General features: G+C 40.9%; 1 protein-coding gene across 1 annotated transcript; it reads left to right on the forward strand.

Annotated features, from left to right (window-relative positions):
* Positions 1-1,154: 1,154 nt before the first annotated feature.
* Positions 1,155-11,295, forward strand: LOC132816164 (HIG1 domain family member 1A, mitochondrial-like). The gene is made up of 4 exons (XM_060825648.1): positions 1,155-1,274; positions 8,506-8,613; positions 9,002-9,136; positions 10,067-11,295. The coding sequence occupies exons 2-4, from the start codon at positions 8,511-8,513 to the stop codon at positions 10,138-10,140; spliced, it is 312 nt and encodes a 103-aa protein (XP_060681631.1). The 5' UTR covers positions 1,155-1,274; positions 8,506-8,510; the 3' UTR covers positions 10,141-11,295.
* The last annotated feature ends 388 nt before the right edge of the window (positions 11,296-11,683 follow it).

Below are 11,683 nucleotides of genomic sequence, written 5' to 3' on the forward strand. Positions count from 1 at the left end.
TGGCAAATGGAATTCACCTTGAAAATGTAATGCATTCTGGAAGGGTTAACAAAACGAGGGTCGAACGTGTGATGCTGGATTAGCACAGCAGTCAGGCAGCATCTGAGGAGTAGGAGAGTCTACGTTTCGGGCAAAAACTCTGTCTTCCTTAACAAAATGAGGGTCTAGTGGCAGGGGGAGGGGAAGGATAAGGGGTTAGGGATGGTTGTAATCTACCCCTCTTCCTCTACTTCATTGAAGAACAGATGACCCATAAGGCGTACACACGATGTATTCAGGCCTTCATGACCATTGGTCAGTGCAGGATGTGTGGACTGGGCATGTGATAAGCTAATATTATTGTCTTTAAGTGTAAAAGTAGTGTTTTTTTTATCATGGTTAATTCCTTATTAATTCTTTCCTTAATAAAATTGACATTTTAACTGCATTGTCACGTTGAGACTGGGGAAAATCCAGCTACCTCCTTATTGGATGGGAAAGGAAGGTATTATAATTGTGCAGTTTTTAAAAAAATGCATTACTTTTGGGCGAAGCCTTTCCCGGAAGGCTCTTTCGAAGTATTAAGCAACAGGGGTGTGAGTGTGTCTACAGAAATCTGGGTTAGTTTCCCAAAAACAAAAATTCCCATTCACTTGCACAACATCTGCCCTACGTCACAGCCGCCTCTGGCCGCCGATTGGTTCTTCCCTCACGTCAATCACACAGGCGTCCCACGACGTAAGCTATTTTATGAATGAAACCGTATTTGCTCGGAATACACGGATCGATTATATTTTTGTTATTTAAAAAAGCTGTCACTCTCTAAATAACTGAATGACGTAAATGTTCAACCGCTCGCTGTTCTTTTTCCTGAAGTGAGGGAGCGGTGGTCTGATGGCAGGGCGGCGTCGCCATAGCAACCAGCCGGCAAGCTCAGAACCCTTTTCAAAGAATAACGGATAGCCATTCGGATAAACCTGATCGATGGAATAAATATCGACGCAGGGGTTTGATTCTGAAATGTATAAACGTAGCTATCGTTGTTAACGATAGATCTAGAAAGGTAAATGTCACTAACACGTCAATGCCACGTGAGCAGGATGGCCCGAGGTCCGTGCTCTGGCGTCACACACCCACCGCGCGTGACGTCAGTTCCGGCCCCCGCCCCTCCCCCGCGAGGTGACATTCACCGGCTCGGAGGGGCCGCGAGCTCAGTTGGAGCCGGTGTCTGCGGTTGCTGCTTGTTCTCTCGTTTGGGTGTTCAAATCGGATCGGATCGGATCAGATCGGATCAGGTGAGCTGGGTTAGACTCCTGCCTATTTCTGACCAGCGGTCGGCGCTGGCTCCACTTTTGTTTGTCATTTAGATGAGAATGTTGAAACTACGGGTGACCCCAAGGTTGGTGGTGTAGTGGACAGTGAAGGTGGGCCAACAGGGGTGACAGAGATCAAATGGGTCAATGGGCTGAGCAATGGCAGGTGGAGCTTGCTTTGGGTGAATGTGAGGTGTTGCATTTTGGTGAAGCAAGACTTGCACAGTTAACGGGTAAATTGGGAATGGATACACAGCAGGTCAAGCAGTATCAAGGGAGTTGCTGTTTCAGGTTGGAACCTTCCGTCTGAAATGATGGGTCACCTCCTCGGGACCTGTGGATCGATTTTATTTTTCTGCACACCATGGCTGTGCTTTTCCAGTCAAGATCAGGGTGGTGCTGTAAAAGCACAGACCAAGCAGCATCCAAGGAGCAGGAAAGTCAATATTTTAGGGCTTTTGCCTGAAACGTTGGTTTTCCTGCTTCTCGAATGCTGCCTGGCCTACTGTGCTTCTATGGCACCACTCTGATCTTGATTCTCATCTCTAGCATCTTCCCTGTGCTTTTTCCAGCTCCACACTTATCCACTCTGCATCTCCTCCAGCATCTGCAGTTCTCTCCATCTCACTACCTCCTTGGGTAATGTTATACAACAGAGAGCTAGGGCTTTAGGTACATATTTAATTGACCCTTTTTATGAGGTTTTAACATGCTTGACTTCTGACTGGAGTACAGGAGTTGGTGAGGCTTCTTTTGGAATGCTGTGTCCGTTTCTGTTCTCCCTGTTAGAGGAAGCTGTTGTATTAATTGGAGAGCTCAGAAGAGATTTGCCAGGAATGGAGGGTTGAATTCTAAGGATAGGGTGGGACACTCTCTCTCTCTTTTGGAGTGTAGAAAGTTGAGCAGTAACCTTTTTATAGAGGTTATAAACTAATAAGTATAGATAAAGTGAATGGCAAGTGTGTTTTCTCTAGGTGGAGGATTTAAAGTTTGAGGGTATATTTTTAAGATGAGAAAGATTTTAAAAAGACATGGGATAATTCTTTTTGGTGGTTTGTGTGTGGAGTGAAATTCCAGAGGAAGTGATAGATGTGGGCACAATTACAATCTTTAGGAGAGATGTGGGCTAAGCACAGGCAGGTGGGACTGGATTAGTTTGAGATTATGCTCAGCATGGACTGGTTGGATCGAAGGGTCTGTTTCTGTACTGTGTTCTGGGATTTCTCCTCCTAGCTCCCCCTCCCAGGGTAAGCTGGGGATTGAATCCTGCCTTGGACCAGCTGAGCAGGAACTTACACCACCCCCTACCCTGTGTGGTGTCCTATTTTCTTCCTCTTCTACCACTCACCCACAAACTAACCCCAGGTTAATGGGCAGTCCAGTTCATACCCAACTGACTCTGCTTCAGTATGCTGTCCAGCTATTCATCACCCCACTGTCCCCATCTAACTGTTTCAGTCTCTGGCGTGGCTCAGCCCACAGTGCTGCCCGGCTATTCTCCCCCACTGGCTAAATGGGCAGTGTTACCCCCTCCCCACCACCACAGGGCAAAGTGAACTGTCCAGCTGTTAGCAGCTTCATGTCTCCTCCCATCTCTAGTGACATCAACACAAAATCTAAGTTGACCCTAACCTGTTTTAGGGGTGTTGCCTTGTCAGAGGAGACCTTTTTCTGTTCAAAGATGTCTATCTTCTCTACCCACTTCATCCACACACATTCCCCACTTTAATATTGATGACGATCCCATCAGTATTCTCTTGGGACAGTGTTTACCCACCACTGTTGCTGTTATGGTTTATCTGGCCCTTACCATATGCATATTTGCTTCCATAACTTGTCACCACTGTACTCTGGCTGAGAAGTGCTGTTGGGCATTCTGATGTTGAGAGATTGTGTAAATGCAAAATTTTGAGCAGCTGTAATCCATGTTGTACCAGTTATTCTTAGGGACTGCCACAATTTTGACCCAATGCTGATGAAAGAAAGCGTGTCTAAAATCAAGGAGGTGTATGACATAGGCAGAACCTTGAGATGGTATACAGATTTATCTGATTCACTCAATCTTCTAGATGTTAGGGGTCATGGATTTGAATGTGTCACTAAAATGGCAGTCCAATTAGTGTAGTGTATTTTGTATGTGAAGTGGAGTGTCGAATCATTGGGTTGCTTGCTCTGAATTATATTGAGTTTGTTGTTTTGGCAACTACACAATGTAGACAGCTGTAAAGGATTCTTTCATACTCCAGACTTGCCCTTGCAGATGATCTCTCAACCCCAGGTTACAATCAAACCAGGTATTTGGAAGCAGTAGTTTTTGGAATGTTGCTGAAGGAGCAGTGTTCAGAAAGCTAGTGTTTCCAAATAAACCTGTTTGATTAAACCTGGGAGAAAGTGGTGCTGGAAAAGCACAGCAGGTCAAGCAGCATCAGAGGAGCAGGAGAATCGAGCAAAAGCCCTTCATCAGGAATGGGGCTGTGAGCTGAGGGGGTGGCGAGATAAATGGAAGCGGGGTTGGGGTTGGGGGAAGGACATGTGGCTGTGGCAGCGAGTAGAGTCTGGAAATGAGTTGTTGTCCACCCCAGTCCAATACCGGCTCCTCCACATCATTGTAGATAATAGGCAGCTTTGGTACATTTGTCACTCTTAATTTATTGTTGGCTTGGTGTGTTCCCTTAAAGTGGACTCATGCTGTTGCTTTAGAAATTTTATATACTGCTTTTAAGCAAAATGTCATAACTTAAACCTAGAAGCATTAATTTGTATCAACATGTGGAATTGTCTGATTTAGTGTTCATTTTTAATTGATCAGTTTGGGTCAGTGAGATTGAAGATATTGCTTCCTTTCCATTTGCATTACATACAGATACCATATTTAGGATTTTAGTGTGCTGCTGTTCTTGATTGGATGATCATCTGTGGGTTAGCCAAGGTTCAGTGGTTACGCTGTCACCTCTGAGTCACTGTGTTTCAGTCCTGTTTCAGCTAACTAAACATGCAATCTAGGGTGGTAAAGATAAAAGTCACTTGGGCTGTTCTTTTGTTACAGCGGGATGACTGGTGATTTAATCCGCAGGTCATCACCCCTCAGGTGAGGGGCGAGGTTGAGAAGGAGAGTGTTTCATAATGAATAAATTACTGCAGATGTTGGAATCTGTACTGAAGAGCCATCTAGACTCCAATGTTAGCTTGCTTGCTCGCTCGCCGTCCATGGCTGCTGCCTGACCTGTGATTTCCAGCATTTTTGTTTTCAGTGTTTAAAACCTGAAATGAACCCATGCTCCTGGTGTCACACTGCATTCCAATCCAGCCAGCTGAGCTAGTCAACCCCTCCGGTACTGATTGGATGAAACATTAAACTGAAGCCACACTCTGGCTTCCCCAACTTCCATTCGTATCTATCTCTCATCCACACCATCCAAACAGATCATGTGCTTAGTATCGGATTGCTAAGGCTTTGCCTTTCCTTGTGGAACTGGAACCTTATGGCTTAGAAGTGAAACTGAGACTAACTAAGCCAAGGCTGACATGCAGTCTCAGTATTCTGAGACAGAACAGGCACTTGGCCTGAGCGATCAAAATTCAGATTGTAAGCTTTGGGCTGTAGACAAATTGATCGACCTGTGTAGGAAATGTAGCTGCCAACTGGCATATAGCAAACTTCTGAAAACAAATCTGACAGTGATGCGAATCAGTTTTAATGTTGAAGGAGTCTTAACTTTTAATCAGATTGAGAACTCTCCTGCTCTTCTTTTGAAATAGTTTTATTGAGATGGGGCCTTTAACTAATGTTAATTGAAACATCATGCAGCACCTCTTCAATATTCTGTTGGAACATTTGGTCTTGATTTTTGTTCGTTATAGAGTAAGCCTTGAATGCACATCTGACCGAGGAGCAAATGTGCCATAGCTGACTCAGTCACCTCTTTGGTGACTTTTTGTACTATGTGCAGCATTTCTATTTGCCAAACATGGATGTTACCACTACTTCTAAGCAACTACTAATTTCCCACTGATTAAGTAAATTCTAGTTCATCTTTCGCTGTTCCAAAATGTTAACCCTGCATCGGGCAAGCCTAGAATAGATGAAGCTCACTCACTTAAGCTTTCCCTTTTGGAAATTGTCCCTCCCATGCATTATATACTTTGCCTAACCTAGTGCAGTCATCTGCAAACTTGCAGGCACAACACGTACCCCTTCGTCCAAGATGTGGATGTGCCAAAGCTTAAAAATTGCACGACACCAGGTTATAGTCCAAAAGGTTGACTTGAAAGTACAAGCTTTGAGTGTTCTCCTTCGTCAGGTAGCTGGTGGGCTAGTCATTCAAAAAATGAACAATCTGTAGGCAGTTGTCGAGTGTGGTGCTGGAAAAGCATAGCAGGTCAGGCAGCATCTGAGTAGCAGGAGAAGTGACACTTCGGGCATAAGCTTATGCCTGAAATGTCACTCTCCTGATCCTTGGATGCTGCCTGACTTGCTTGTCCAGCACCAAGTGAGGGGTGACCTTTTTATAGAGGTTTACAAAATGAGGGGCATGGGTAGGATAAATAGGCAAAGTCTCTTCCTTGGGGATGGGGGGTCCAGAACTAGAGGGCATAGGTTCAGGGTGAGGGGGGAAAGATACAAGAGACCCAAGGGGCAACTTGTTCTACCCTCTGCATGAAAGTGTATAGAATGAGCTGCCAGAGGATGTGGTGGAGGCTGGTACAATTACAACATGTAAGAGGCATTTGGATGGGTATATGAATAGGAAGGGTTTGGAGGGATATGGGCTGGGTGCTGGCAGGTGGGACTAGATTAGGTTGGGATATCTGGATGGCATGGACAGGTTGGGCCCAAGGGTCTGTTTCATGCTGTACATATTAAGTTATCTCTGGCAGCGACATGAAAGAAATTCTGGGGTTTATGCATTAATCAACCAAAACCTACATCCCCTTTCTAAGTGATTAAAGACTTAGTCATCTAGGTTTGCTTAATACATCACATCAGTTGTATGATACTTGATCTTTACTTAAATTCTGTGCTCTGTATCCTGCCCCACTAGTTACCTGACAAAGTAACAGTGCTCCAAAAGCTTGTGCTTTCTCACAAACCTGTTGGATTATAACCTGGTTGGATGTGAATATTAACCTTGTCCTCTGTCCAAGTTATTACTTTTAAAGTGATGGAGGAAATGAGGTAGCAGATTTGATGTACTCCACCAATCAGTAAACCAGTTATTGCTGCTCCCTGTCTCCTAAACATTTACTAAACTGTTTTCAATTTTTTGCTAAACTTGTACAAAGCTTTGTCCAATTACTTTCTCACTTCCCTATATAGACCACCTTCATACAGACTTCTGTCCATGAAAAAAATCAACTAGTAAAATATAGGTCTACCCCTCAAACCCATAAAATGCTGGAGAAACTCAGCAGGCCTGGCAGCATCTGTAGATCAAGAAACAGGTAACATTGTGTCCCAAATGACTGCTGTTTGGACTTCCAGAATCTGTAGTATTTTGCTTTTATCATTACAGTATTCACTTGTAGATCAGCCTTTCTGTTCAATTTCCTTGTCACTCATTGATTCCAGTAAGTTCCCCAAATTGCATTTAAACTGACAGGTGATAGTTTCTCTTTCCTTTCCTCTTCAAATAATGGAGTGACTTTGCAGATTTTCAATCTCGCACAACTTCTAAATCTAAGTGTTCCCAAATCTCCATTCTATAATGTAATCCTTAGAACGAGAAAGTTTAGTGTTTGTGGCATATGAATATAGCCTTGAAGGCATTGTCCCATGAAATTGCTAAAAACATCATAGGTGCACGGCCATACACAACTTCTAAAGAATAACTTTTTATAAAGGTTGAGGATGTGTATCAAGGCTGGTATTTATCACCGTCACCTAATTGGACTTGAAAATAGTATTGTACTGACTTCTGGGCTGCTGCAGTCTGTGTGGCCAAAGTGTAGTTTCATAGTGTTAATTAGTCAGAAGTTTGTGTGTAGTTCCCAAACACCTAAAGCAAGCTCAACCCCATCCTAGGCCTTGTAGTGGTATGATGAGATGGTGACTTGCTTTGTTGATGATAAAATTTTTGTCTAGAAGGCACTCTAATCAGTGGATTATGTGTTTAAGTATCCCTCCAAAAATTGGGGACAAACTTGAGCTGACTCTCATTTTGTGAGTGAGTGTTGCACTGTAGTTGGCCACATTTAAATGAGATGCTAAACCAAGGCCTCATCTGTTTGCCAGATGGATGCAAGAGATTTGATTGTCTGTATTTATACTTAGACTAACATCCCTAAAATAGATTGATCATTATCGCAATGTTTTTGTGGTGCCATTTTGTGTGAATTGTTTATTGAAACTCCTACATTACAACAATATCCACACACAGCAAAAATACTCAGCTGCAAAGCAGTTCATGAAATCTTATTTACAGTGGACCTTCATGAAAAGCACAAAAGGTTCTCCATCTCCTGATGCCTGGCTTGCTGTGTTCTTTGTCTCCTGTTTGTCTACTTTGGATTTGCAGTTTTTTTTCTCTAACCCATTCTATAAAAGTTCTCCTTTTTGAAGTGACAGCAAGTCTCTAACCAGCCCATTATTATGGTGATTTAACATTGTGATCTCCTTGTATTAGGATGATCTGGTTAATTTCGCACATCCCAGCTGTGTAATAATCTAATGTATTCCTTTGAGTTTATTCAGCCTCTCTGTATTTAATTTACAACTCTCTCCACTCCTGGTTTTACTTTTCCAATCTGCATTGTTTGCTGAAATAGCCAGAAATTGTCATGTCATTATGACTTGCACATGAGTAATTCATGGGCTATGTTCCTTGTTCCATGTAAATGAGGATTTCCTGTAAACCAAACCCAGTGGTTGAGACAGTCAGAAAATCAGGTGGTTTATGAGAAGTGTGCTTTTTTAGCTTGGATTACGTATTTGTGCAAATCACTTTCAGATTCTGAATCAAATTGAAACAAGACACCAATTTTTGTCAGGAAATGATACTTGTTTGAAAGCAGTAAGCGAGAAGGGAAGTCTGTCGGCTTCAGGGATAAGAGTAAGTCTACTAGGTTGACTAGAAATATAGTACGCCTCCTTTTCTCTGACCTTTTTTTATTTGCTAATCTAGAGATAACTTATGTTTTTTAGCTATTTCCTTGCTGCTAGTAGCTCTCCACATTAGCTTTTATTTTAGTTGATTAACTTTAATTATTTTTGCAGTCACCATGTCTTCGAGTAATGTGAGCCTGCTTCCTATGCTTCCCTCAGAAGATGACCAAACTTCAAAGCTTATTCGAAAATCTAAGGAGTCCCCATTTGTCCCTATTGGTAAGTTGCTGTGTATAAATCATTCTTCATTTTATCAGTTGCTATATTTGGTCCTTGTATGCTGAATGACAAAGCAAATGTAAACACGAGTGGAGTAGGTGTGCTGAGACCAAGCATATCAAATTTTCCATTTGCTACTATAATTCTGTGGTCATTAAACTAGCTCTTCAAACGTTTGAAGGGACACTAGACTTTAGTGACTCAACCCTTGCCACATGGCTACTAGTTCACGATAGGAACTCTCTCAAATTTAATCAATGATTATTTTCAGTGTAACCCCTTTTACAAAAAAGCAAATGGATTTGAAGAGTTCCATGATTCTCTAGGGTTTGGCTATTGAGTATTATTTAATCTCCAGGAAAAAGTAATCATTCTATTTGTGTTTCAGGGATTGCTGGGTTTACATCTGTGGTGGCTTATGGACTGTACAAACTGAAGACCAGAGGAAACAAAAAAATGTCTGTACATCTTATCCACATGCGTGTGGCTGCCCAGGGATGTGTAGTAGGAGCCATGACTATAGGTATTCCATAATTTCCAGTATTTGTAAGATTGCCATTATAATGAACAATATCATGCTAATTGGACATGTTGGATGAATTTTACTTTCTTTCAAAATATCCATCACCAAATTCCAGAGAATGCATTTTTCCTCATTTTCTTTTGATACTAATTTACCAGAAGGTGTGCTCTGAAGGCTGAATTCTTGTAAGCCTGGATATTTTTAATCAACCTGTTTTAAAACCTCTGACCACCACTGAAGAAGATGGGACTTCAAGCTTGCCCCTTCTGGCCCAGAGGACATTTATATTCTAGAATATTCAAGTGGGAAAAGGAAAGCATAATGACCCACTTTTTAAAAGAAAAATCCATACAGGTCTGGTACCATCTCAAAATGGGTCAACTATTCCTACTCTGGTGCCCACCTTGAATTTGCCATCTCAGTGGAGAATTGGGTACACTGTTTTGTCTTTAAACGAGCTTGAGGATCTAATTTTTTTCTAATCCACCTGTTCAGATGTTGTTACATCTCTGGAACAGATGGGACTTGAACTAGCCCCCTTAGGGGTAGGGACATTAGCACAGTGCCACAAGAGGGCCCATATTGTCAATTTTGTTTCCGATATGTCATCTCATAAGTCTGACCTTTGAAATAAAACCCAAATTGCAAAACTATTTGGAATTTCATGTTTCAACTGAGTTTCAATTTTTTTAAAAAGTTAACTTCTGTTGGAAAATAGGAACAGGCCATTCAGTCCAATTAGTTGATGTTTAGACTCCATGGCAAGAACAGACCTGTTCCCATCTGTATTTTCCACAATTCCTTCAGTCCTCCAGTGCTGACCCCTTTTCTATTAAGCAGTTAGCTAACCTAGTGTTAAATGTTAACATGGTCTCTGATTCAAATACTAATATTGGTGATTATATCCTAACTAGTATTTTTCTATTACAGGTGTTCTTTGGTCGATGTACAAAGAATATGTTGTGAAGCCCAGGGAACAGAAAATTGCTCTGCTTCAGAAATGAAGTTGGACCTGTTTACCGTCGTTCTTAGAATTTAAAATCTTAGGCTTTCAAATGTACCTCACATTGAGGTGATCAGGATTTTTCCTTTCACCTTGGATAAGTACTTATTAGATATTTAAAACTTTAGATTTTTCAAACTTGCTTTAGACAGTATACTAATTTATACTGCCCAGGAATGATTTTTTCAACAGGCATGATTAGTGCTGCTGGGTGCAGAATACCACTTTTATCCGATTTTGCCCAATTTACAAACAAAACTGTTTGTTTGTTTTTAACCTGATACTCTTTTCATAGTTATCCGTTGCAATCCTTTGAAGAATTTATCAGCTCCACATTGGCAAGATATTATTAAACATTAGCCTGTTTATCATCATTATTTGTTTGGAGGGTGTTAGCTGCAGAGGTTGGACTAACATCATTCAACTGGCTGGTTGTTGCACGATGCAGTACTTGAGATCGCATTTCACTTTGTTTTGGCTGCATTCATGTCTTTAAGATGCTAAAGTTTGCTGCAATTCAGATCCACTTCAAATACTTGAAATTACATGAGATGCACAATGCTTGGGCAAAGTTTATTCCAAGTACATCACGAGCCCTGTTTGTTTCGAGTATTTCCACTCTGAATTTCAATTGGTCAAGAAGCAGTTATTACTCTTGTATTCATTTTTATTCATTCTTGAAAGACATTGGAAGTCTCCAGTGCATTCTGGAGTCTGCAGCATTATTAATTTTTATGTCAAATTCACTTGAACTTGCACAAACTGAATAATGTTTTGATTTGGAAATGGGGAGCAAAATCTGATATGCTGGACTTTTATTTCAGTATTTTGAAGCAGGGCTTTTAATAATTGGTAACTTTTTACAGCTTGCCTTCAACATTGATGTATTTTAAGTGTAACAGATTAAACTGGAGACCTAATACTTAGAAAATGTTAGTGTAAAATTGATGCATTTCAGACTAACTTAAATATAGGATGATCTTTGTTTTAGAGTAAATTATGAATATAAAGATGGTTATTTTTCACTGAAAATGGGTCAAAGTTTGTACTTGCAATCAAATTACCTTATAGGTTGCGATGGGACTGTGCTACATCATTCAATGATATTTTTCATGTTGCAAAAGATGTCTTGTATTTAAATGCACTTGAATCGAAACTGTATATTGCTTAAACAGATATTTATTCAATACACTTACATCACCACATTTCACAGATGTTAATGCATAATGAAATAAAGTAGATTTTATTTCTCAAGATATTTTTAAAATAAAAACATCAAAGCAATGGAATTTGAGGCTGTTGGATAATTATCATCACTGATAGTTATAGTACAGTAAGAATGAATTATTTTCTCCTGATTTCACAACACTGTACCTAAATTGGCAAAATTTATTGTCTTTAAACTGAATTTCTATACACCAAAATTGAGCTCAATCTTTTGAACTTAGAACAATATAGTGCAGAACAGGCCCTTCGGCCTTCGATGTTGATCCGACCTGTGAACTAATCTAAGCCCATTCCCTTACACTATCCCATAATCCATG

The sequence above is a fragment of the Hemiscyllium ocellatum genome, chromosome 5 (genome assembly GCF_020745735.1).
Source record: "Hemiscyllium ocellatum isolate sHemOce1 chromosome 5, sHemOce1.pat.X.cur, whole genome shotgun sequence".
Lineage (NCBI taxonomy): Eukaryota > Metazoa > Chordata > Chondrichthyes > Orectolobiformes > Hemiscylliidae > Hemiscyllium > Hemiscyllium ocellatum.

Excerpts from the sequence above, each read along its gene's own strand:
- LOC132816164 (XM_060825648.1), top strand. The coding sequence starts at position 8,511 with ATGTCTTCGAGTAATGTGAGCCTGCTTCCTATGCTTCCCTCAGAAGAT. Across the intron at positions 8,614-9,001 it reads GTCCCCATTTGTCCCTATTG|GGATTGCTGGGTTTACATCT; the intron begins GTAAGTTGCTGT and ends TTTGTGTTTCAG. Across the intron at positions 9,137-10,066 it reads AGTAGGAGCCATGACTATAG|GTGTTCTTTGGTCGATGTAC; the intron begins GTATTCCATAAT and ends TTTCTATTACAG.